Consider the following 25,078-nt stretch of genomic DNA (forward strand, 5'->3'; position numbering starts at 1 on the left):
TGGCGCCAGGTTCAGCCTGAAGCAGCAGCTTCAGCCGTGAGTTCGATTCCCTGTGTGCTGTGAGCCTGGCTGCCACAGGAGAAGCTGGACGAGACATTCAGCTCCATTCAGTTTATTCATCGAGCTCCAAACCATAAGTTTTGTTGTGTTCAGGCACTTTACAGACTCAGGTCAGCTGATCCACCGTGAGCAGTACGGCGGGTGAGAGGACAGAAACGGAGACGAGAGGACGAACAGAAGCAGAATATGTCCCACGTGTTTCCTGCGTTCAGCGCATTTAAATCAAACTCTGTACCTGTGTGGGAAAAGGTGACTCAGCTGTCTGGACGTTGAGTCTGAGGCTGAGTGTGGTCGCTGCAGGTGTGACGCTCACAGCCTTTACAACAACAACAACAACAACACAACAACAGTGTTCGTCTGGCCTCAGGTTTCTGCTTCCTGCTCAGTTTAGAGCTTCGTCATGTTGCCACGGTGACATCGATATGTTTCACATCACAACACGTGAATGTGCTGATTCACTGAAAACAGAAAAAGACATTTGAGTTTTAGTTTAAATGGAATCAGTAACTGCTGATTCCTGTGATCTCAGCTGATTCCTGTGATCTCAGCTGATTTCTCTGATCTCAGCTGATTTCTCTGATCTCAGCTGATTTCTCTGATCTCAGCTGATTCCTGTGATCTCAGCTGATTTCTCTGATCTCAGCTGATTTCTCTGATCTCAGCTGATTCCTGTGATCTCAGCTGATTTCTCTGATCTCAGCTGATTTCTCTGATCTCAGCTGATTCCTCTGATCTCAGCTGATTTCTCTGATCTCAGCTGATTCCTCTGATCTCAGTTGATTTCTCTGATCTCAGCTGATTCCTGTGATCTCAGCTGATTCCTGTGATCTCAGCTGATTCCTGTGATCTCAGTTGATTCCTGTGATCTCAGCTGATTCCTCTGATCTCAGCTGATTTCTCTGATCTCAGTTGATTCCTGTGATCTCCGCTGATTCCTCTGATTTATTTCAAAACTTTCTGTTCTTCTGTCACTTGTTGATTTATGCTGAGTTTGTATTTAACCGACACCTGTATGACACCGGAGAGTATTATCAATTATTAGTTATTGATCAAGGACTTCCAAGACTCCAGAACCTCTCTGATGATGATGATGATGATGAGTTCCGGTTCAGTTGAGCACACCGTAGCTTCCTGACAGCAGCCAACCCTTTCACTGACTGTGACAGTATTGATTACAGTATTGATCTCTGTAGCTGACAGTCGTCCTCACACCACCTCTGACCTCCTGTCTTACCTGTTTCTATGTTCATATAAGAAATAGTGCCTTGAAATGACCTTTGACCCCCCCTCCTCTCTCAGTGACATCATGTTTTTTCTACGTGTGCTGTCTGTGTGGAACGTTTCTTCCTCTGTGAAAATAAAGATGAATGAAATCTCAGCAGAGATGTTTCCTGACCTTTGACCTTTGTCCACCCTTCTGTATATCCGTGTCCAAAGCACGCCAGGTGTCAGAAACCTTTGAACCTTGAAGATGTGATAATGTCAGCGTTTCAGGAAGTGACCCTTCTGTTTACCAGCCACTCAGAGGTACAACACACAGGACAGGTACAGTAACCTGTAAACATAAAGGTAAACAACACCATCAAACTGAAAATGGCAGCAGGTCCCAAATGGATCCCTCTGGATCCAGCAGTGAAGCGCTGACGTGAACCTGCTGGTCCCGGCTGAGTGTTCGGATCAGGATCAGTCCCAAAAACCGGCTCAGGTTAACAGGTTCCTTTTATTGTCATTTTGAAAAATTTGTTTTCTCGTAGAACGATCCCAGAGACCCGGACAGACGGGGCCTGGAACAAGGCCATGTGACCAGATTCCCTCTGCAACATGTAGAAAGTTCACCGTCGAGCGAAGCCGGTTGAGGGTCGACGGCGTCACAGACTCCACAGAGCTCAGATCTTTAACGAGGTCAGCACGATGTTTATTTTAATGAATATTTGCATATTTTATCATATGAAGATTCCAGAGATTTCAGTGTGGGCGGAGCCTACAACAAGTCCTCAGGACAAAATTCTCTCTGTAGAATCTAAACTTAAAAAAACTGAGCAAAAATCAAGATTTTTTTTTTGACGCCTCGTTTGTTGTTGTTCTCAGTGTCGGTATCAGTGAACACAACATCGTCCATGTGGACAGTAACAACATTTCAACAATAACATTTATTCAGAGACAGACCTGTTTGTCCTCTGATGTGGTAAAGAAATGTGGACGAATGTGAATCATCTGCCAGATTATTTTATTATTATTATTCTGTAAATAATTTATTAGTTTCTGGGAAAAGAAGCAGAAAACCAACAGGAAACAAAGAAAAGTGAAACCCAGAGATTTTCTCCCCTGAGCTCTGTGGTCCAGGGCCAGGGCCAAGACCAGGGCCAGGGCCAGGGCCAGGGCCAGGACCAGGACCAGGGCCAGGGCCAAGACTAAGACCAGGGCCAAGACCAGGGCCGACGAGCACAGCTGGACTCGGTTCTGTACTGAGGACTTTTACTGTGATAATCCACCATTATCCTTCCTGAGCAGCCACGGTTTATCAACCTGCGTCCAACTTGGCGAAGTTAGCGCAAGGACACACGTGACTACATCTGGTTTTCAAAATAAGTGCTCGTTGTAATGAAACGGGTTCCACAGGATCCTGATGCTGAACCACCTCGGCTGCCTCCTGCCTCTGTGGAGCCTCTAACCCTACCACACAGTTCCCCTGCTCGGATCCACCTACGACCGGCTCCCTCTGAACCACCACAGTCTGACAGTCCACATCACCTCCACCTGACCCTGATCAAACCAGACACTGAGACACTCAAACTCCTCACCTGAAGATTAGGATCCACTGGTTTCCAGCAGAGAACCAGTCTGAGACTGGGATGTCCTGGTTCTGCTCAGCTGTAAATGTCAAACGTCAGTGATGCCTCTGCAGCGGAAACATCACCGGGATCACAGCCAATCAGAGGCCACACACACACACACACACCTGCTAAATGTCAGGTGATCCGGTGCAACCAATGAAAATGTTATTCACACTTCACAGATGTTTGGTCCCACAGGGCTACGGTACGATGTCACAGCACAGGAAGCTGCAGCCTCACAGTGTGGAAGAGTTTAGCAGGTGAAAGTAAAGTACGGTGACATCACACAGGTCTAATCTTAAACAGGTTTAATATAAAAACAACCAGAGCGACTCTGGTTTAATGCCACCGTCCTCTGGTCCTGCAGGTCACAGCAGACTGCGTCCACCGGGACGGTTTCAGGCTGGAGGACGTGGAAGCTGCTGCAAAGATCTGTCACACACTTTCATCCTGAAGGTCAAAGGTCAGCTGCTTCAGTCTCTCGAGTTCAACAGTTCATCCTCCTCTTCACTTCTTCTTCCTCACCACCGTCCATCCGTCTTCATCCTGAGGAGGATGAGGAGGATCCGTCCTGCTGACCGATGGACTGGACGATTCGTAGTCCATCACCTGGACACAGAAAGACTCCAGGATCAGCTCTGCTCACAGAGTTCTCCTGGAACTGCTGGTTTCCCTGGCATCACTTTAAACTGGAGCAGATCACCATGGTAACATGGATCCACTGAATGATAAGACTCATTGCTGAGGTAACAGCAAACTGAACCTCGTCCTCTGACTCACCTGTGTGTAAACTAACCAATCAGAGCTCAGGTGACACGTACCTGTGTTTCATCGTCGCTCTCTTCATCGGACTGTGTGGGCGGAGCCGTGACCTTTGCCCGCTGACTCTTCTTCTGTGTCAGAGTGTTGATGGTGTGTTGGAGCTGCTGCAGCGCCCCCTGCTGCCACTGGCTGAACACCTGCAGCAGACTGACAGACACCTGTGGACAGGTGAAGCAGGGTTAACGCCCCCAGCTGTCAGCGTTTGTTCAACTGCAGCACTGACGGAGCAGAACTGTGTGTGTGTGTGTGTGTACCTGAGGTAAACTCCCATCATCCACCACTGTGTCAAACTCCTGATCCATCAGTTCAGCAATGAAATCCTCGACCTCATACTGCTGCAGGTCAGCTGATCACACACACACACACAGATCCAGATGTTACCACAGGACAACCTTTCATAGTTTACATCTGCAGACTCACCTGTGTAACTAATGTGATAAGTGTCACTCAGGTAACGTTTCTATGGCAACAACAATCAAATACTGACACCATGGAAACCTGCATCTCCACTGATGAGGGACAGGGGAGGAAGAGGAGAGACTGTCAGGGGATTTCCCATGATGCACTGAGCGGCAGATTCCGGATCTGTGACTGTGAACCAGCATCTGCCCCAAAGTCCTGTGTGTGTGTGTGTGGGTCTAATGTTTCTGATCCATAACAGCTGATCAATTAATAAATGATTAATAGTATAAACAAACACCTGCTGAACATCAGCTGACCGGTTACCATTGTTACCTACCGTTGTCATGGAAATACTTCTGAACAACATCCACCATCCAATCAGCTTTCTGCTGCCCGTACACGCCCCCGAACCCGTTATCCACCGCGATCTGAGGAGACACAGACGGACGGACAGGTGACCCTCAGTCTGTCACCGACACTCACTGAACTCCGCTGCTAACCATATAGCCTGTTAGCTTTAGCTTCGGCCCGCCTGACCGGTGTAACCGTCTCTCTGCGGACACCTGTCTGTCTCCCTCTCTTCTGTCTCCCTCTCAGTTGTCTCCCTCTCTGCTGTCTGTCTCTCGGGTTTGCCGACAGTTACCTGTAGAACGGGCCAGGTGTGAAGAACCGCTCTCACTCCCTCTGTGAACAGCTCACGTGAAGACGCGGAGGCCGCCATGTTGGTTGTGAGAGACGGAATCAGTTGAGTGAAGAAACGGAAACCGGATCAGACAGAAGCAGCCGATCCTGATCCGGGTTCGTGTCACTTCGTGGATCAGGAGCAGCTCTGACCCACGTGAGGAGACGGGATGTGGTTCAACCTGCGGCACCGATCACTGTGACAGGTCACGCGCACACGCACACTGCAGACTGCACGGCTCCAGATGCTGACACAGATGTTTCAGGTTTGGTCTCACTGTGAATCTCGCGATGTTTGTTTGTTTACACAGGAAAACAAACGGAATCATTCAACACAAACAGAAGTGATGCACGTGTTTATTTGTATGTAGACAGGAAGTGTGTCACAGGTGAAGCACGTGAGCTGCGTAAATGTTGCATGTATGTTACATGTACGCTGTATGTTCATATTCACATGTAAATCTTTAAACATCAGAAACGTTAATTTGACTCCATTTTACAGAAACATAGAAAACACAGACACGTGGACAAAAGTATGTAGACAGATGAACACGTGACACCGCGATCCTGAGCCTTCAGCATCCTGTTCACCTGTTTCTGCACGAGGAAGAACAAACAACAAACACAACTCCCTTTAAAACAGTTCATTCATTCATTCCTTCATCCATTCATTACCTTAACCTTCCTGTTTCATCATCAGACACATGATTTATGACGTACGATCTTTTAAATTAATTCAGTTTTACAGTGAAACAACAAACTGCTGGAGTCGTTTATATTAATACATTAGTGAAATTCATTCATTCATTCATTGATGTGTGAATTCACGGGATCTTAAAGGGGCGGTCTCACGGCCCTCCACAGGGTCTCAGATAAATCCTCTGTGAAACTCTTGGTGCTTTTCCTCTTCGCTGCCACGACAGGAGGAACCGAGGGAAAAGAAAACGTGTTGTGCACAGGTAGAACAGAATTTGGCGCTCAGGCCCCGGCAGGAAGTAGATCCTGTGGATTAGTAGCTTCCTACGTGAAAGAGCCAAGACACTGGTGGTGGTGGTGAGTAAACGGGGCTCGAGGTTGCGACGTCTTTGTTGAAGGAGCCTTCGGATCGGAGGGTTTGATTGGAGAGTGGAGTGGAGGCGGGTCATGAAGCGTCACGTGCTGATTGACAGCAGAGAAAGAGAGAGAGAACACTTTTAATGTCTGACAGGTGATTGGCTGCGATAGGAACGAGCTGGTGGAGCTTAGAATGAGCGAAAGTGAGACCAGTCAACATGGGTCCATTGTGGCGTTAAAAACCAGACAGACAGAAACTCAGTAAAAGTTGTGCTTTGAATTTGACGTCTTGCTTTTAGAGGACACTTCACTCTGAGTTTAGAGGTTCTGATCACTGACAGAGTGTAACCTGATTGGACAGAGGTCTCCTGGGTCCATTAGTCCCATTGTTGACTTTCTTCCAGTCCTCGTGAGTTTTTGGACTTTCTTTCTTTCCATCTGAATTTGTAAACCACGGTTTGAAAAGGTTTTTAAAAAAGTAAAATGTAACCTGAGTGGATTCAGTCGGTGTCAGGCCTGACAAACTGATCCTGGATCAGCTGCAGGCAGTTTAACCAATGGAATATTAAAATTCTGCTACTGAATAAATGAAGAGGTTTCACAGCAGAGATGGAGCTGCAGGTTCAGACTGAGAGCAGGTCCTGTACACACCTGCAGAGCTGTGATTGGTTTCAGTGTTAGAGCTTCTCTTTTGGTTAAAGGTCGGTTCTGAGGGATTCTGACCGACTCTTCGCCTCGCTCTGATCGCTCACCTGTTATCAGAGGGTTAAAGGCGTCTTTTTGAACTCGACTGTTCTCAGACTCAAAGACCCTCTGATGTTCCACTCAGAAGCCTGGAACCTTTCATGGAGCAATGGAAACTCCTCAAGAACCAACAGGACCTGGCATCTCTTCTAGAACCTGGAATGTCCTCAAGGACACTTTGGACCTCCCCACAGAGCACAGAGGTCTTCCTCAATACAGTCCACCAAGTCCACTGACTGTACCTGTCTGGCTGTACCTGACTGACTGTACCTGTCTGACTGTACCTGTCTCAGGTTACAGCACAGAGAAGAAGTGAATGTTGATGTGTGTGTCAGTACCTGTAGCTCGTAGTGTTACTGCCGTGTTACTGTGTTCTGTCAGGTTCAATCTTTGTTTCTCCGTTCTGTTTCTCACTTAATGATTTCTGAGACAGTCTGGCAGCTTGGACAACACCCTGCAACACAGCAACACAGCAACAATCAGGCAACAGAGCAGCTGTCAGGCAACACAGCAACACAGCAACCAACAGGTGACACAGCGAGGCTGAGTTGAGACCTTGAAGCTCCTCTTCCTCTTCTGGACGTTCTGCTCAGGATGGAAAATGATAACGTAAACCTTCGGCATGTAGAGCATCCCGAGAGAGACTGACGCGCTGAGAGACATGGACACGGTCAGAGTGGCCGTCTGGATAAACATCTGCAGAGACAGAGAGAGATTCAGACAACAAAGAAACAACAGAACAGCTTCAGTTCTCTTCTCAGCATGAGACCACAAGAACCTCCTCGAGGACAACGATCAGTCGGCCGTCTTCCGCCTGCAGAGCCTCGGCCTCGGAGCCAGAAGCTGAGGTTCTGCAGGGGGAACCTCTGGCTGAGGACGATGCCTCTGAGCCAGAGGTTCCCCCTGCAGAACCTCGGCCTCAGAGGCATCGTCCTCATCCAGCCATTTCACACCTTCACTCTCAAAAAGCATTTTGTTGCAACCAGAGCTGTAGATGGTTCAGGAAGCTTCGCTGAGCTGCACTGGGATCTGGATCTGTGGACCACCTACTGCCCCATCGTTACTCTCATTAGTTCTTATTATTTCTGCCATTAGCAGGTTCAGGGTTCCACCTGTTACAGCAAGTGTTTCCTCTGCTCTTGGGGCAAATGTTGAGTCTCTGCAGATCATATTACACAGTTTGGTCTGAACCTGCTCTGTATGAAGAGTGGCTCTGGTCTGCTGCTCCACAGATACTGTCACAGACCAACTGAGACAGCTCAACACCCAGAGAATACCCAGAGTCCTCAGCACCTCAGGCCAACTCTCATCCACACCAGTTCTCACACGCTGGCACGCGGACATGTCTCTGAGCCGCGACCGTCTCAGTCCCACCTGTGGACCTCTTCAGGATGAAGACCTGCAGGTGTGAGTCCACCTACTGACCAGCTCCCTGAGAACCTTTCTGTATTTTTTATTTTTCAGGAATGCCTGCAGGTGATCCAGCTTCCTGTGTGATCCAGCTTCCTGCGTGATCCAGCTGTTCCAGTCTGACGCTGCTGTTTTCCTTCATGTTATTTCTGGTTTTCATCGTTTCTTTTTTTCTGAAGCTCTTTGGAACTCAGGTTTTAACAGTTATTATTCTATAATTACGTCCTGTGTTGGTTTATAATCTGTATAATCCAGCTGTTCCTCTCTGCCTGGAAATGACTCCACTTTGTGTCTAATGCTGCGGTGCTTTATCTCTCGTCCCTCCATGAACTCTGGACGGACGATGAACCTCAGCACTGAAAACAGCTTTCACCTGATTTTTTTGTTTTCTCCTCAGAGGAAACTAAACTCTGTCGGTTACTCGTGTCGTTCATGTTAAACTGAACAGAAATAAATCTCAGACAGACTCCGGTCCTGTCAGCTGCCACATCGTTGACTTCTTCTGTTTGGTTCCTCATCTCTGTCCCCTGCTGCTGGACCTCACTTCTTCCTGAAGACGAACTCATGCTGAGTAAGAAACACCTTTAAGAATCTAAAGCAGGGTGTTGGTTGGCTGATGGGTTGGGACACTTGCTGTATGACCGTCCACAATTCAGTTGCTGGCCAGGGCAACATGTCATGGCATCTCCCTACCTTGTTTCCTGTCTCTGTTTAGACTGTCAACCACAAAGTAAAGACAAAAATGCAAAAAGAATCTAAAATAAGTCCATCAGAGTCTGACTGTCCACACCCAGCTGTTCCAGTTCCATCCCAGTCCAACCTGACTCCGGCCTGGTTCAGGCTGGTTCTTACCTTCTCGGTGGACTGGGCAGTACCAAAGAAGATCGGTACAAAGGCGAGCCAGACGATACAGGTGGTGTACATGGTGAAACCGATCGGCTTTGCTTCATTAAATGTCTCCGGGACACCGCGACTCTTCACTGCATACACCGTACACGTCACCTAGCAACAGAAACACTACAGTTTACTGCAGCACTGCATTAATTTTCTCTGTCAAAGGTCAACGTGATGTCAGGACGGACAGAACAGCTGCTTAGTCTTCAACATCCAATCAGTGACCATCAATAACAGAACAATACTGGATCAATACTTCACCATGAGCACGATGCTGTAGCTGAGGCAGCAGATTATTGACAGGTCGGACATGTCACACTTCAGGATGCCTCGAGCCAGGTCAGGGTTCGGGGGGCGGAGCTCCTCATAGTCGATGATGGTGTGAGGGGGGATGACGACGAACCACACAAACACCCCGAGGACCTGACACACACACACACACGCGCACAGATGAACCTGGGTCATGTAACAAGTTGCTGCAGTCAGTAACAAGAGGTCACGTGACACTTACGGTCTCACCTGGACAGAGATGAGGATGAAGGTGATGATAAGCTGGGAGGTGGGGCTGATGAATTTGGGCGGGGTCACCGACCTCTTGCCCTGTTCAAAGATGCGGTAGATGCGGTTGGTTTTAGTCAACATGGCGGAGTAGGTGATGGCCATGCCGAGGCCCAGCAGGAGGCGCCGAAACGCACAAACCACCACACCTGGCTCTGCTATCATCAGGAAGGTGATCAGGTAGATCAGGAAGATACCTACGGACAGACAGGCAGTGGGTGAGTGCTTGGTGATGTCTTCGTCTGATGAAAACTCCCACAGTCCCCTGGGCCACTTTCAGGTGAATGATGCACTGCGGGACATCATGCAGTGCTTCCAGTGGTTCTTCTACCCGTGTTTCATCCAATCTATGGCACCGTGGCAGCCCCTCTCCACACCTCCACCAGGAATATCCTCTTGTTGTGGGCTCAGGAAACACGGAGGGCTTTCCATCACGGCTCCTGACCTTAGATTCCTTCCTGTCTCTGAGAGCTGAGAGGAACAACATCAGAAACCAGGAGCTGCCAGCTGTCAAGTTAGCCCTGGAGGACCGGGACTGGAGACACTGGTTGGAGAAGTATTTGTGATTTAGAAGGACACTCAGTACAACCCGCACTGCCATGTGCCTGTTAGGTGGGCCTAGTCCTTGATCAGGTTCAGGGTGAGCCCGATGCCCTGCCTCACAGCCCTGCAGAGGTCCTGCCCTCTTCCTGCATCATAACTGCTTGAATTGAGGGTGTAGCACTTTGAACATCCTGCTCTGAGTGGCTGCCCCACCAGCTGCCTTTTTGTCCCACCTCACCTCTGGTCTTCCAGTGGGGGCTCTTGTCCTACCTGGCCTGCCGTCCCGGCCTGTGGTCCTACATGTGACCGTAGCTTTCTGCCTGTCAGCAGTACTCACCTGTCAGCAGCACGTAGCTGAGCTCCCGGCCTGACGCCCTGACGATGGGTGTGTCATTGAATCGGATGAAGGTGATCACCACTGCGCTGGTTGCTAGGATACCGAGCATGGCAAGAGAGGCGGGAACCAGAGCCCAGGGGGAGTTCCACTCCAGTTTGATGATCGGGGTCGGGCGACAGGCAGTCCTGTTGGGGGCAGGACGCATGTCTGACGGACAGGTCTCACAGGTAAACTCATCCAGCTGGTACTGATACCCATCACAGAGCTGAAGACAGGTCAGAGAGACAGACAGACAGGTATTGGATCAGTGGTCGGAGGACATCATGAGGACAGTTGTGATGATGTCACTCAGACCACTTCCTGTATCATGGGTTGACTGATGAACACACCCTCTGATGAACAGGATGAACAAACACTAACAGCTCTTTACATGCACACGTGACCGCGACAGGACTGGATTTACATGAACTCTGGTTTTCTGATGGAGCTGGACCACGGTGTCCCTGGTTCAAGTCCAGCTGGGGAACTTTCATGTCTTTCATGAAAAGTGCCACGTCATCCCTCGTCCGTCTCCTGTCATCAGCCAATAACAATAAACGGAGACAGACCTGAAAAAATCTGAAACTGATCCACTGAAAGGACCGTGAGGGACTGTCAGGGACCGTCAGGACCATCTGAAACCTGAACCACCATCACCAGTTTCCCTGTGACGAGCTGACGGTTGATATTTTAGTTTTACCTCACAGTGCCAGCAGCAGGGGACGCCCTTCACCATCTTCTTCCTCTCTCCTGGTTTACACGGAAAACTACAGATGGAATCTGGAACTTTTTTATCTCCTCCAGACCACTGCATCTCCTCCAACTGACACAGGAGGAGAGACAGGTGGAGAGACAGGTGGAGAGAGAGAGGGAGGGGTAGAGAGAGAGGGAGGGGGAGACAGAGAGGGAGGGGGAGACAGGTGGAGAGAAAGAGAAGGAGAGAGGGAGACAGGTGGAGAGACAGGTGGAGGTGAAGTTGGACTCCAGCAGATTTTACTTCATGTTTTTTGTTTTTCATGATTTTGTTTTGTCCAATCAGCTGCTTACGTTGAGTCTCAGGTTATTGGTCCACTGGCCAATGACATGGTATCCAGGGTGACTGTGATTGGTCATCTGAAACTGGAAGATGTCGTAGCGACCGGGAGCATCTCCATTCTCATTGAACAAAACAGTGGTACCTGCACTTCCTGTTGAAGTCAGACAGACAGACAGACAGACAGACAGTTCAGAACAGAACCAGAACTGCCACAGGTTCAGGTTCAGGCTCTGGACTCAGGCCTGGTCCTCCAGCGATGGTGAAAGACAGACGGAGTGAGGAACGGGACGACAGCCTCGCCAAACGTTTGATCCATTAACAATAAACTGGGTGATTCCAGAACCAGTGTTCCCAGACCATAACGAGGGAGGCGTGGTGCTGATCTGATCAATCACGAGCCACGCTGCAGGATGCGTTGGATGACAGACGGGCTGAGATGCACTGTCCCGCCACATCAGGACAGACGAACAGGAAGGGGCTCACATCGGTGTAATGTGGACGGTCATCATTTCAGGAACGTTAAAGAGAAAATCAGAGACACTGATCCGACTGATGAGTCGCTTGACAGCGTTTTCTAACAGGCTATAATGCAGAGACAGATGTGTGGACATTTGTCCATTAACATTCAGTATGTCTTCAGTCAGGACAGGTGAGGACAGTGATGACATTTGGCTGCAGGTTCGATTCTGAAGCTGAGAACAGAAACTTTTTGGTCCTTTGACTTTCAGCATGTCAAACACCTGAGAACTCACACAGGTCCAACATCACCTGTCCCACGACAACGTGACCAAGCTGCTTCCTGCTGATGAACACGAGGGGACAGAAGACGAGTGAAGACAGGGAAGACAGATGCTGTTTGAGCTCAAACTCAGAGCGAGAACAGGAACAGTGTGGTTCTTCATGTTCTCACAGTGAAGCAGGTGATGAGGATGAGACAATGTTTGACATTTAAGACACAGGAAACACAACTGAGACAACTTATCAGGTTTTATCCTCGTCCTCCGATTGTCCATCAGAGGACGTTTCTATGGAAATGATTCAAAAAAGAATGAAAACAGGAGGATGAAGATTTTTCTTCTTCCTCCTGCAGAGAGAGTGAGAGAGAGACACAGAGAAGGAGGGGGGAGAGAGAGAGGGAGAGAGAGAGCAGCTGCTCGCTTTAATTATTAACACACACACACAGTCTTCAGAGGAAACATGTAAAGTGCATTAGCTTCTCTCTCTCCCTCCCTCTCTCTCCCTCCCTCTCTCTCCCTCTCTCTCTCTCTCCCTCCCTCTCTCTCCCTCTCTCCCTAGCTCTCTCCCTCCCTCCCTCCCTCTCTCTCTCCCTCCCTCTCTCTCTCCCTCTCTCTCCCTCACTCCCTCTCTCTCTCTCCTCTCTCTCTCCCTCCCTCCCTCTCTCTCCCTCTCTCTCCCTCTCTCCCTCCTTCTCTCTCCCTCTCTCCCTCCCTCTCTCTCTCCCTCCCTCTCTCTCCCTCTCTTTCTCCCTCTCTCTCCCTCTCTCCCTCCTTCTCTCTCCCTCTCTCCCTCCCTCTCTCTCTCCCTCCCTCTCTCTCCCTCTCTTTCTCCCTCTCTCTCCCTCTCTCTCCCTCCCTCTCTCTCTCCCTCCCTCTCTCTCCCTCTCTCTCTCTCTCCCTCCCTCTCTCTCCCTCTCTCCCTAGCTCTCTCCCTCCCTCCCTCCCTCTCTCTCTCCCTCCCTCTCTCTCTCCCTCTCTCTCCCTCACTCCCTCTCTCTCTCTCTCCTCTCTCTCTCCCTCCCTCCCTCTCTCTTTCTCCCTCTCTCTCCCTCTCTCCCTCCTTCTCTCTCCCTCTCTCCCTCCCTCTCTCTCTCCCTCCCTCTCTCTCCCTCTCTTTCTGCCTCTCTCTCCCTCTCTCTCTTTCTTTGATCGGGTTTTATTATTTGTTTTGATCACTGAACCCAAACAAAGTGTTAGATGAAATGTTGTGTTGTCAGTGCTGATGTTGATGGTGTCTGTGTGTCGTCTGTGTGTCGGGTATGTGTCGTGTGTGTGTTGTGTGTGTTGTGTGTGTCGTGTGTGTGTGTCGTGTGTGTGTCGTGTGTGTGTGTCGTGTGTGTGTGTCGTGTCTGTGTCGTGTGTGTGTCGTGTGTGTGTCGTGTATGTCGTGTGTGTGTCGTGTGTGTGTCGTGTGTGTGTGTGTCGTGTGTGTATGTCGTGTATGTGTCGTGTGTGTGTCGTGTGTGTATGTGTCGTGTGTGTATGTCGTGTGTGTGTCGTGTGTGTGTGTGTCGTGTGTGTATGTCGTGTATGTGTCGTGTGTGTGTCGTGTGTGTATGTCGTGTATGTGTCGTGTGTGTGTCGTGTATGTGTCGTGTGTGTGTCGTGTGTGTGTCGTGTGTATGTCGTGTATGTGTCGTGTGTGTGTCGTGTGTGTGTCGTGTGTGTATGTCGTGTGTGTGTCGTGTGTGTGTGTGTCGTGTGTGTATGTCGTGTATGTGTCGTGTGTGTGTCGTGTGTATGACGTGTGTGTGTCGTGTGTGTGTCGTGTGTCGTGTGTGTCGTGTGTGTCGTGTGTATGTCGTGTGTGTGTCGTGTGTGTGTCGTCTGTGTGTCGTGTGTATGTCGTGTGTGTGTCGTGTGTGTGTCGTGTATGTCGTGTGTATGTCGTGTGTGTGTCGTGTGTATGTTGTGTGTTCCTGTGTGGTGACAGATGTTCTGCTTCTTCACGGTGAATCTTTCACGCGTTCCTTTCGATTCACGTTTTTACGTTTCAGAGTCAGAATCTGTCGGACGAACCGACGACTGAGACCTAAGAGCCAACCAACGGCCGACACAGGTGTCACCTGACCTCCAGGTGCTGGACCGCCGGTATCAGCGTCTGTCCTGATGTCCCTGCTCATCTTTCTGTCTGAGCTCTTCCAACAAAACACAGAGTTCATTAAAGGTCAAACTCCCAGAATGCACCACCATCCGAAAAAAGAACGCACATCTACTACACTCGTTAAACATTCAGAGCAGAGAGAAGACGAGCGGTCCGTCAGACAGGCAGAGAGACAGACCGGTCTCATGGCGTCCTCTCAGTCTTCCAGCTGCTGCAGCTTCATCTTCATAAAATATGGATTTGATTTGTGGGATGAAGCTGCTGCAGTTTGTGCTGCTGCTCTGAAAAAACCTTGTCCTGAATGTGTCCCTGTCCTGATGGACTTTAAAATGACTGAACATGTCTGAAGATTTTCAGTCCTACAGTAAGTCCTAAGGTGGACACTCAGGTCAGTCCATCCGTCTGATGGACAGGAGACAGATGTTAGAAAGAGGGGTGAAGGAGGATATCTGTAGATGGAGGAGGAGGAGGTCCACCACACCACCGGACTCTGCTGACTGGGACGCAGACATGTGGACTCACCTCAGCAGCTGAGGTCTTCCCAGCTGTGCGTGGGAAAGCTCGTTAGTGCGGAGGAGCAGTGGTCCTCCTCCTGCTCCTGTCTCCTGCTGATCTGACCCTCAGCGCTGAACCAGACCCTGAGATCCCTGCAATGAACAATCCACTGGTTTCCAGCAGAGTACCAGGATCTTAGACTGGGAGCCGCTGACTCGTCCTGCTGCTTCACACTCGGCTGTAAACTTTCCCACACCAACATCCTGCACAAGCTGAACACACCCTCAGATCCTGTTCATGAAAACCAAAACTGAATCTGTGAGCGGATCCACCTGTCCAACACCTGCGGCTATAATCAGAGACAGAGCTTCAGCCGGGTCAGCAGGGACGTCTGGGCCAAACCTGACCTCCTCGGTCCTCTGGAGAATTTTCAGAACCTTGAACTGGAACCTTGAGGACGACTGGAAGTCCTTTTCCCTGTCCCTGTCCTGGAGTCTCTGGGGACAACCAAACCTGAGAGGACTCCCTCAGTCTCACTGCCGGTGAGTGTGTCTCAGACTCCGTGTCGTCAACTTTCCCTGGACAAACGAGACATTTCTGTGGAGGTGAGAGCTGAAGACATCAGGTGCACTTCAGAACCACTTTATGCTCCAATATGTTTTATATGAATAAACCATGACAAAGAACAAAGCACCACCTGGGTTCAGACTGTTTCTCTCACCTGCCTCCAGGTTTCTTAACCCTCCTGTTCTCTGATGAAAACTCTAAGCAGAGAACTCGTGAGTACCACCACACCCAGTGGACATCTCTCAACCTGGACCACCTCCAGCTCTGCCGCCACTAGACATGATGTCCTACGTCCGTAGGAACCAGTTTACGGTGGCAGAGGTCAGAATGCCAAAGTCAACCCAGCAGACATCACACCTGACCCCAGTCAGGTGTGATGTCCACAGGACGGCAGCTCCACGGTACTGTTTGGTGCCGTGCCTTGGCCCCACGTGTTAGGGCCCGGCCACCAGACGCTCCTCACGTCTCAGATCGGGACGAGCCCTGATGTTCCCGTTCTCCGGTGGTTCTAGGAGCTGCTACATCTGCAATGACGCTCTAATGTCTAATTTTATTTGTCAGGACATTTTCTTACCGTTGAAGTTGACAGCTCTGATGTAGTTGAGCAGTGACCGTCCCTCCACAGGGTCCATGTTGCTGCAGACTCCGGAGCTCCCCGGACACAGACTCTGGTGCATGTTGTGCAGAGCGTGAGCGACAGCGTAGACCGCATCGATCACAAACTGCACTTTCCCCTCCTGCTCGTAAGACGAGTCTCGACCGATCCTCTCCTCACCTGCAGGGACAGACGTGATGTCACATGACGTCCCAAATACCGTGACGGTTTCTGTCTGTTTGTCCCACATCAAACCCAGGCACCGTCCCCGAAGGTGTGGCCCTACCTGTACATTTCTTCTTGTCGGGGTCCAGTTTGATTCCAGGTCGAGTCAGTTTACACCTGAAGTCGTCCTCCCAGAACTCAGCGAACCAGATGTTCCTGCGGTTGTTCTCCAGAGAACGAGACATGAAGTACTGATCGAAGCCTGAAGAGCAAACACACAATCAGAAAGACACACACACACACACAGTCACACACACACTCAGTGTTTACCGTCTATTGAAGCCCGTTTCTGCAGGATGGTGACGGCGCCTTCAGCAACATCTTCTAGTTCTGTGATTGGTGAACTTTTTGCGCCCCAGCTGTCTGACCCCACAAACAGGAAGTGACCCGTCAGGTTAGCACGCTTGGCTGCCTCGAGGACACGCCTACCAGGAAGAGAGGGGAGGAGTCATATGACCTGAGTGTGCTGAGAGTGATCTGATCTCCAGTCGCTTTGTTCACGTGATGTTTTTACTTGATGTCGTCCTCGTTGGCGAAGATGATCACTCCTCTGGCGTTACTCGTCTCCATCAGGCGTCTGATGATCTTATCGAACTCTCCGGCCGTCGGCTCGCGAGGAATCTTCACCGACTGAGCAATACACACCCCACCTGAGAGAGAGGGAGGGGTTTGCTGAGAGACAGACAGGTAACCCCCCACTTGAGAGAGAGAGACAGGATTTTCCTACTGTAGCTTGGCAGCTGTGCAGGAAGATGACGTCCTGACTCATTTGATTGGCTTGTTATCTGTATAACGCTTCACCTTTTAAAATCTTGAACCAGGTAAATCAGTTGTTTGGCAGGTGAGGAACCATGGATCTATCTCCAGATCCCTGACATACCGGCCTCTCTCGAGATCTGCATGAAGGCGTCCACCCCGCTCTCTCCGTAGTTTCCCTCGGAGGCCAACGTGGAGACGTAGTTCCAGCCCAGAGCTTTGACAATGTCCAACATGGCCTGAGCCTGGTACGAGTCCGGAGGGACCACCCGAGAGAAGAAGTCATAGCGGTTATTATCGCTGAGCTCCGGGGCCGTGGACGCATAACTCACCTGAGGGATCTGAGACACATATCAATCATCAGTCACATTTTCTGATCAGAACAGAAGAATCTGCTGAATGAAGGTTGAAGTCACATGTTTGATGATGTGGTTCAGGTCCTGAGCAGAGTCTGCGTCTCACAGTCTGCGTCTCACAGTCTGTCCTTCAGTCAAACATCAGGGCAAATTAAACATATACACTCCACTGGTAAAACTGGAAGCACTGGTGGAGCACACACACACACACACACACACACACACACACAAAGCAGGATTAATGTTGTGTAACAGCCTGAATGTGTGTCAGAGCTTCAATAGACCGAACAACAATCACATTAACACACTGTGTGTGTGTGTGTGTGTGTGTGTGTGTGTGTGCAGATTAGAGGACTCCACATTAACAAGCTCCTAAAAGCAGACCTCATTATGACAGTCCTCTTCATCATCATCATCATCATCATCAGTGGAGCGAACCGAAGCTGAACATCAGCTGCTGAGTTCAGACTCAGCTGTGACATCACACCCGGCTCACTCAGCGATTGGTTGGCTGTGTGCAGGTGAGAAAGTGTGCGGGTCTTTCTTTATCTGAGGGCGACACTGTGAATGTCTTCAGCAGAGACTGTGAACAAATGAACATTCAGCTCTGTCCTCTCTGTCCACTGATGGTGGAGTCACATGATCCGTCGCTTGCTGCCGATTGGTTAAAGCAGAATAACTCACCACCAGCTGCACCTAACGATTATTGAAGTCAGGAAGTCTTTGCCATTTGACGAACATCAAACAGCAAAGTTAAATATTTGTTGACGTGCCTTGTTTGTTCACAAGTCCCGCCCACCTCATTTACATAAGGGCCCAGGTGTGTGTGTGTGTGTGTGGTTATCTGTTACAGGTGTCACACACACAAGGACAGGTGAGTCTGATCCAGAGTCAGATCCAGGTCCAGTCCCTGACTGTGACCTTCTTGGACTGGTTAGAATGGTGAGGCTCTGCAGTCCTGCAGGTCGATTCGCAGACTCCTCTGACCTCTGACCTCTGACCCTCTGACCTGTTCAGAAACGTTGTTGTTTTATCTTCATGAAGCCTGGTGCTAGCTCATCTGTGGTGTCATTTGTAGTTACATGTTCATTTCATCATACAGCTACATGTGCACCTGTGGTGTATCTGATCATGTGATGATGTCATACAGGAAGTGATCACCTGAACGAGCCTCGACCTGCAGCATCAGCCCTTTTTCCTTTTTCAGGACAGTTTTACAGTTTTTTTTGGATTTGGACCAAAACTGGACCAAACGCAGCTGCTGATTGATCTGTGTCTGTATCTGTGTCTGTGTCTGTGTCTGTATCTGTATCTGTGTCTGTATCTGTGTCTGTGTCTGTGTCTGTATCTGTGTCTGTATCTGTGTCTGTGTCTGTATCTGTGTCTGTATCTGTATCTGTGTCTGTATCTGTGTCTGTGTCTGTGTCTGTATCTGTGTCTGTATCTGTATCTGTGTCTGTGTCTGTATCTGTGTCTGTATCTGTGTCTGTGTCTGTGTCTGTGTCTGTATCTGTGTCTGTATCTGTATCTGTGTCTGTGTCTGTATCTGTGTCTGTGTCTGTGTCTGTATCTGTGTCTGTATCTGTGTCTGTGTCTGTGTCTGTATCTGTATCTGTGTCTGTATCTGTGTCTGTGTCTGTGTCTGTATCTGTGTCTGTGTCTGTGTCTGTGTCTGTATCTGTGTCTGTATCTGTATCTGTGTCTGTATCTGTGTCTGTGTCTGTGTCTGTATCTGTGTCTGTATCTGTATCTGTGTCTGTGTCTGTATCTGTGTCTGTGTCTGTGTCTGTGTCTGTATCTGTGTCTGTATCTGTGTCTGTATCTGTATCTGTATCTGTGTCTGTGTCTGTATCTGTGTCTGTATCTGTGTCTGTGTCTGTATCTGTGTCTGTATCTGTGTCTGTGTCTGTGTCTGTATCTGTGTCTGTGTCTGTCTGTATCTGTGTCTGTATCTGTGTCTGTGTCTGTATCTGTGTCTGTATTGACTGGAGTGATCAGTTATCAGATACATATAGATAGAAAATATTCCCATGATGCATTTCTGTGAATGGTTCTGCTGTTTTTTAACAAACCTTGGTTAGAATAATGTAATAACCCCCTGAAAACACACACACACTCACACTCACACTCACACACACACACACACACACACACACACACTCACACTCACACTCACACACACACACACACACACACTCACCGTCATTAAAAGCTTTCATTAGACACAGTCAGTCATCCAGACACAAACTGTCTGTTTCAAACATTAATCCACCAACCAGACTGTTTCATCCACTTCACCCATGTGTACCTGTCTCTCTGCTAACTTGTCTGTCTGCCTGTGAACGTCCTTGTTTGTCCGTCTCTCTGAATTTACACAGCGTTTTCTGGTCTCACCGAACAAATCGCGTTCACAAACACTTAACTAAAAATTCTTCTTGAGCCTGCAGACCGAGCGTTGGCGTCGATCGTCCAAATGCCACCAACACGGCAACGACCAACCATAAACCAACCAGCAACCTGATGTTTACTGCACACTACCTGTCGGTTATTTGTATAGTTACAGGTGGATTATTACCTCGAACAGGCGCAGGATGTTGGCCACCATGATGGACACGGAGCTGGCCGACGCTCCGATCACTCCCACCACCCTCTCTGGTTTGCGGATGATGGGCGGCTCTCCGTTGGAGCAACGAATGTCAGACGTGTCTTTCTGGATCAGTGCCTGGACAAAGGTGAGAGACTGCTCCAGGGCGTAGGTGTCTCTGGAGCAGGTGTCCAGGATCCGCGCCCCGAGTGTGATGTTGGGCAGCAAATCGGGGTCACTGTTGATCTGGTCCAGAGCGTACAACATGGCCTCCATACGGTGGATCCCCTTCTCCTTCTTTAGCTCCCCGCAGGGAAGGCCATGGGGGCCGCGGGCGTGGATGGGGAACAGCCCCCCCAGAGTGATGTCACCAGGTATTTTTATGGAGTGGGGGTGAAAGTGCTGGTGTGAAGCGCTCACCTGGATTGCCTGTCCACCAATCCAGACCCCAAGAGACAGCATGAGGCGGGGCCACAGGGATGACTGACGGAGTCTTTGTCCAATCCAGCGTGAGACATGATGATGATGATGATTAAGGTGGTCTAGGGGGGCGTGGGTGGGGCTTGATGACGCCATACTGCGGATATATTCAGCTGAGAGTTTTCATCCTGCTGTGAACACCTGAGGACACACCAACCAATCAATCAATCAATCAATTAATCAATCAACTAATACATCAATCCATCAATCAATCAACCAATCAATGCATCAATCAGTCACTCAGTTTGATTTCAGTGCATCAGACTGACAGATTGAATTCTTAATGATGATCAATAATCGTCTGTGTGATATGGATCGGGTGTGTGTGCAGGTATGTGCAGGTGTGTGTGCAGGTGTGTGCAGGTGTGTCTTGTGTTTCCATCAGTGAGTGACAGCACAGTTCTGGTCTCGTGCGTCTCTTTGTTCAGGTGAAGGACGCCATCTCTGTGTCCATCCCATGGTCCATAAAACAGACGTCTCACGTCAGATTTGATGTTTTGAGAAGACGCTGAGTCGAGTTCAGTCGCCTGAGGCTCCAACGTACAAAGTGCTTGTTTGTTTGTTTGTTTTGTATTTCATAAATTATCTTCTGTCACAACAAAAACAAAGTGTTTTCTTCTGCCAATTAAATGTTCACTCGTTTTCTTGCTGATGGAATAAAAGTGTCCCGATGATCCTGCGCTCGTCTTCCTGTGCAGGGATCAAAGCTCCTGCACGAAGGCTTTGTCTGTTCTTCACTGGACTCGTGTCCGTTAGACGACGACTGTTTTCATGTTTCATCTCTACAGGTACCAACCAGGTCTGATCCCAGTCTGCCCAGTCTGTGAGCTGCAGACACCGGGACAGACCAGTGATGAAAGACATTATTGTTACTGTCCTCTGGCTCAGAGGTCAGAGTCACACATGTGGACCTGATGTTTTTATTTCATCATGTATAATGATTTTTTTATGTTTGTGTTTCAGGGATTAAACAAAAAAAAGTTAAAGACGAGGCTCCAAATCAGGACATGAGCACCCTGACCTGCCATAGGTCTCCTCAGAGAAGCGGAGACAGGAGGTGGACAGTGTGTCCATGCCCTCAGCCGTCGATGACTAAACTACTAAATTAGTTTCAGCAGAACCGCGTGTATCAGGCTGCACAGCAGCTTTAATCTACAGCCAATTAAAATCCACAAGACCAACAGCTTTTCTATCGTCACGTCACTTCTATGTCATTTACATTTTTCAGTGTATGAAAAACAACAGATACGTTGTGTGAGCTGCGCGTCACAGGTACGAACCCCGTGAAACGGGACCCGCTGGAAACAGCTGAGCAGAGTGAAGGCAGCTTTAGGTTTTAGTCTTTCCTGGATCAGTCCGTTTATCTTACAACAGTTTGTCAGGAAGGAGCAGGTCCACAGCGAGACAGGAGATCGACCAATCAATCAATCGATCAATCATCAGTCAGGTTCAATTAAAAGCTGCTGCAGTCAAAGGGAATAATTCAGTGTCTCATCATGTGAGAGTCAGGTTTTCAAACCGCGGCTGAGCTGGTCTCAGTGGTTCAACTGGGATTCTCGCTCTTTGAACTGGTTTCATTACGTGATTTAAACTACTTTAATCACCTGGTTCGATTTATTTCTCAGAGAAGCCGAACGCTACTCACCGGAGCGGGATCCCGTGTCCTCCAGGTCAACAGTTCCGCAGAGAGCCGCCGGTAAACTGTCCGCTGTCCCGGTGAGTCCGTTAGACGTGAAGCTCCAGTTGCCCTCCTGCTGCTCCTCCAATCAGCGGAGGGCTGAGGACCTGCCTGTCTCTCTGCCTGTCTAATTAAAACATGCACATTAACGTTCAGCCGCGTGTTTCTGTTTGTCTGTCTTTGTGAGGACACGGTGGTTTAAACACTCAGCCTGTGTCCATTTGATGGATGATTAACCCTCAATACAAACTGTTCCAGGATCAGTGTCTGCGTGAAGACGGACTGTCTCTGAAGTCCTGTGTCTGTCGGAGACGTCCAGAGTCCACAGGCTTAGTGACTCAGGTCAGTCTCAGAGCTGACTGTAGATCAGCCAGCAGGACCCCTCTGTCCGTGGACATTAAAGACACAGCAACCCATCCTTCACATGCGCTGGAGGTGGTGCCAGCCTGAGACACTGAGCAGGTGTCTCCACCTGCAGACCTGTGGTGCCAGCCTGAGACACCTGCTCACCTGTAACAGTAACATGATATCACATCATATTCTATGGTGTGATGGTGTTTGTGAGATTAACCCTCTGACGTGTGGAGCAGAAACAGAGACATCGATCACAGCAGGAGTCATTTCATTTATTTCATATATTCACAGATACACATCAATATAAAGGACCAGTCTGTGAGATGTAGTGGCATCTAGTGGTGAGGCTGCAGACTGCAGCGGACCAACCCCCCCCCCCCCCCCTCCGCTCCTGAACCTTCTGAGTGGCCAGTGGCCAATCAGCAGCAGGCGTCTGGCTGGTTGGAAGCTGATTGGTCAGCGTGTGTTCGGGGCCGTTTGCTCTGTGGCTGCTCTGATTTGGCGGCGTCTCTGAACCCGTCCGAGGTAATCTGGTATGGGACGGTTGCGTCTGTGTGACCGGGAGATTTAAACACGGCTGCCAGTCGCTGTGACCCCACCCACTGTAGGAGGAGTCTGATGGTGGGTGCGTGGCCCCAGCTCTCCCCGAGGGCGGGGACAAGCTGCGATTGGCTGCCCCGCAGCCGCGTGGTCATCTGGTTGGTGATGACCACGGCAACGTGGTGTCTGCTCGCCATGGCAACTAGCTGCTGTGCGAGGCCCTGGAGGAGGCGTGTCCTCTGCGACATGTCATCAAATCGTCTGAACGGAAATGCCACGCTGTCAATCACCAGGAGGCGGGCCCTCGGGTGGTCTGACAAGAAGCCTGGCAGCAGGTGGAGCTCGGCCAGCAGCTCCACGTAGTCATGGCAACGCACCTACAGGACAGCCAATCAGAATCAGTTTCACTGATACTACACTGTGACTTTACTGTGACGACCTTTCATCATTACCAGGAAAATGTTGGACAGGATGGTCTCCACAGTGAAGGTCGTCATGGCGACACGCTGCTCGTTGTCTTCAACCAGTAAAGAGCAGTGTCTGACGGCGGCGGCGGCCACGTCGATGACTCTCTCCAGCAGGAAGCTGCCCTCAGTGTCGATGTAGATCACCTGACCTCCGACCCCCCCAAAACACTGAGGCACCTGGACGTCCACCGCCAGCTGCAGGCTGACCGTCAGCACACAGGTCACATGATTACTGACATCATCAACACACAGCACATGACATGATCACATTAGCAGGCCCCTGTGCAGGCATCACACCTGAGGGCCAATGACAAAAGAGCCAAGTCTCTTTGTTCCTGTGAAACATTTCTGTCGTATGATTGGTTGTTTTCAGTGTTAAACAAACACGTGATTGGTTCATCAGACTGAACGAGTTCAGGAAGCCTCGCGTCCCTCGTCAGCTGATGCGTTAACGATGGATCATAACATCCTGAGGGAGCTGAGTGTGAGGACCCATCAGAGCTCAGGTCCAAGAAACACACACAACACACGCACAATGCACACAACACACACAACACACACAAAGAGGGAGCAGAGGGATCCAGGTGAGTTTCGAACGCTCTGAACTTTATTTTAACGTAACACGTTTAAAAGTGAGTGTGTGTGTGTGTGAGAGAGAGAGTGTGTGTGTGTGTGTGTACATGCACGTGTCTGACCACAGCTGTGTTTTTCCGACTCCTGGAGCTCCACAGATTTCTGTAGTCTTCCCAACAGGAAGTCCTCCTCCGAGAGCAGCGTCCAGCTGAGAGGAGAAGGTCACGATGCTCCTCGTCTCCTCCTCCTTCTGCAGGAGATCCAGAGCTGTCAGAGAGGCCGACGCTCCTCCTCCATCTGTCCTCACAGCCTGCAGCACCTCCAGCGCCTCCTGCTGAGACAGACCAGCCTCTGCAACACGAAGCGTCGCGTTATGTTAAACTGACTTTCATCTAAAATGATTCACAGTAAGTTCATGTAAACTCCAGTTTCTGGGATTCAGATTTGGAGCTGTTCTGAATTCTCTCTAACAGAATGAATCTCACTGCTTCAGATTGACATGCTCTGTGTTCACGGTCCATCGTGAGTCAGAAACCTAAAACCTGCTGTGACTGGAGTTCTGGGAAGGACCAGACGTTAAAACGGACTTATTTTGAATGGAGTTTGGTGAGCGAACAGAATGGCTACCTTTGCTGAGTTGTAGCGGTTTAAGGTGCAGCAGGTCTGCGGTGAACTGGAAACCAGCACTGACCAGTTTAACCTTCACACTGGGACTCAGAGACAAACTGGAGACCGCCCTCTGCATCTTCACTGCTGTTAGCTTCCTCTACTTCACATCCCGCCATGGAAGCTATCCCAGCATGCTTTTCGCCGCAGAACGCAGCCAAAACGCTGAAAACACACGAAGTTCCGGTTTGAGTTTTCAAATTAAGAGTTTGATTTCAGTTCGGTTTCAGCCGTCATGTCCACGGTTTCAATAACATTTGACAAAATGTCTTTTTCCTTCGTAATGAAGTCTGAATTCCGAACAGAGAAGGTTTGAAATATAATTATAATATTTCCAGTTTCTTTTCACTGTGAGAAAAGATGACTCAGCAGGAAGCAGAGCAGCAACAGCGGGAAAGAAATGTAATGCTTCGATTAAGCGTTGTTAAATACATCCAGAGAATAAATGGATTTAAATCAACACGTTCTGATAAAATGAACACAACTAA

At 49.5% G+C, this 25,078-nt stretch overlaps 4 protein-coding genes across 4 annotated transcripts in view; 1 reads left to right on the plus strand and 3 right to left on the minus strand.

Annotated features, from left to right (window-relative positions):
- Window positions 1-1,510, plus strand: part of plxnb3 (plexin B3) — a 66,406-nt gene extending 64,896 nt beyond the window's left edge. Inside the window, exon 41 of the transcript XR_005894583.1 lies at window positions 1-1,510. This exon is cut by the window's left edge and continues 94 nt beyond it. The gene's annotated coding sequence lies outside the window, so the exon portion shown is untranslated.
- A 1,677-nt stretch (window positions 1,511-3,187) lies between these two features.
- On the minus strand, window positions 3,188-4,913 carry tsr2 (TSR2 ribosome maturation factor). The gene is made up of 5 exons (XM_041046594.1): window positions 4,762-4,913; window positions 4,456-4,546; window positions 3,971-4,062; window positions 3,716-3,874; window positions 3,188-3,503 (listed from the first exon to the last, which is right to left on the minus strand). The coding sequence occupies exons 1-5, from the start codon at window positions 4,837-4,839 to the stop codon at window positions 3,402-3,404; spliced, it is 522 nt and encodes a 173-aa protein (XP_040902528.1). The 5' UTR covers window positions 4,840-4,913; the 3' UTR covers window positions 3,188-3,401.
- Window positions 4,914-6,960: 2,047 nt separating this feature from the next.
- Window positions 6,961-20,123, minus strand: grm6a (glutamate receptor, metabotropic 6a). The gene is made up of 14 exons (XM_041046530.1): window positions 19,824-20,123; window positions 17,017-17,233; window positions 16,651-16,786; window positions 16,407-16,561; window positions 16,198-16,338; window positions 15,891-16,091; window positions 11,425-11,564; window positions 11,078-11,200; window positions 10,339-10,603; window positions 9,420-9,655; window positions 9,162-9,323; window positions 8,859-9,008; window positions 7,152-7,292; window positions 6,961-7,050 (listed from the first exon to the last, which is right to left on the minus strand). Exons 1-14 carry the CDS (start codon window positions 20,106-20,108, stop codon window positions 6,961-6,963), a joined length of 2,442 nt encoding a protein of 813 aa, XP_040902464.1. The 5' UTR covers window positions 20,109-20,123.
- A 2,514-nt stretch (window positions 20,124-22,637) lies between these two features.
- rad51c (RAD51 paralog C) lies at window positions 22,638-24,735 on the minus strand. Its single transcript, XM_041046565.1, has 4 exons — window positions 24,552-24,735; window positions 24,047-24,275; window positions 23,337-23,553; window positions 22,638-23,261 (listed from the first exon to the last, which is right to left on the minus strand). Exons 1-4 carry the CDS (start codon window positions 24,667-24,669, stop codon window positions 22,764-22,766), a joined length of 1,062 nt encoding a protein of 353 aa, XP_040902499.1. The 5' UTR covers window positions 24,670-24,735; the 3' UTR covers window positions 22,638-22,763.
- Between the last annotated feature and the right edge of the window lie 343 nt (window positions 24,736-25,078).

The sequence above is a fragment of the Toxotes jaculatrix genome, chromosome 2, assembly GCF_017976425.1.
Source record: "Toxotes jaculatrix isolate fToxJac2 chromosome 2, fToxJac2.pri, whole genome shotgun sequence".
NCBI lineage: Eukaryota > Metazoa > Chordata > Actinopteri > Toxotidae > Toxotes > Toxotes jaculatrix.

Excerpts from the sequence above, each read along its gene's own strand:
- tsr2 (XM_041046594.1), bottom strand. The coding sequence starts at position 4,839 with ATGGCGGCCTCCGCGTCTTCACGTGAGCTGTTCACAGAGGGAGTGAGA. Across the intron at positions 4,547-4,761 it reads ACACCTGGCCCGTTCTACAG|ATCGCGGTGGATAACGGGTT; the intron begins GTAACTGTCGGC and ends GTGTCTCCTCAG. Across the intron at positions 3,504-3,715 it reads AGAGCGACGATGAAACACAG|GTGATGGACTACGAATCGTC; the intron begins GTACGTGTCACC and ends TTCTGTGTCCAG.
- grm6a (XM_041046530.1), bottom strand. The coding sequence starts at position 20,108 with ATGGAGGCCATGTTGTACGCTCTGGACCAGATCAACAGTGACCCCGAT. Across the intron at positions 11,201-11,424 it reads CCAATAACCTGAGACTCAAC|TTGGAGGAGATGCAGTGGTC; the intron begins GTAAGCAGCTGA and ends CTCCTGTGTCAG. Across the intron at positions 9,324-9,419 it reads TCATCCTCATCTCTGTCCAG|GTCCTCGGGGTGTTTGTGTG; the intron begins GTGAGACCGTAA and ends TGTGTGTGTCAG.
- rad51c (XM_041046565.1), bottom strand. The coding sequence starts at position 24,669 with ATGCAGAGGGCGGTCTCCAGTTTGTCTCTGAGTCCCAGTGTGAAGGTT. Across the intron at positions 24,276-24,551 it reads ACCGCTACAACTCAGCAAAG|AGGCTGGTCTGTCTCAGCAG; the intron begins GTAGCCATTCTG and ends TTCGTGTTGCAG. Across the intron at positions 23,554-24,046 it reads GTCGGAAAAACACAGCTGTG|CCTGCAGCTGGCGGTGGACG; the intron begins GTCAGACACGTG and ends GCTGACGGTCAG.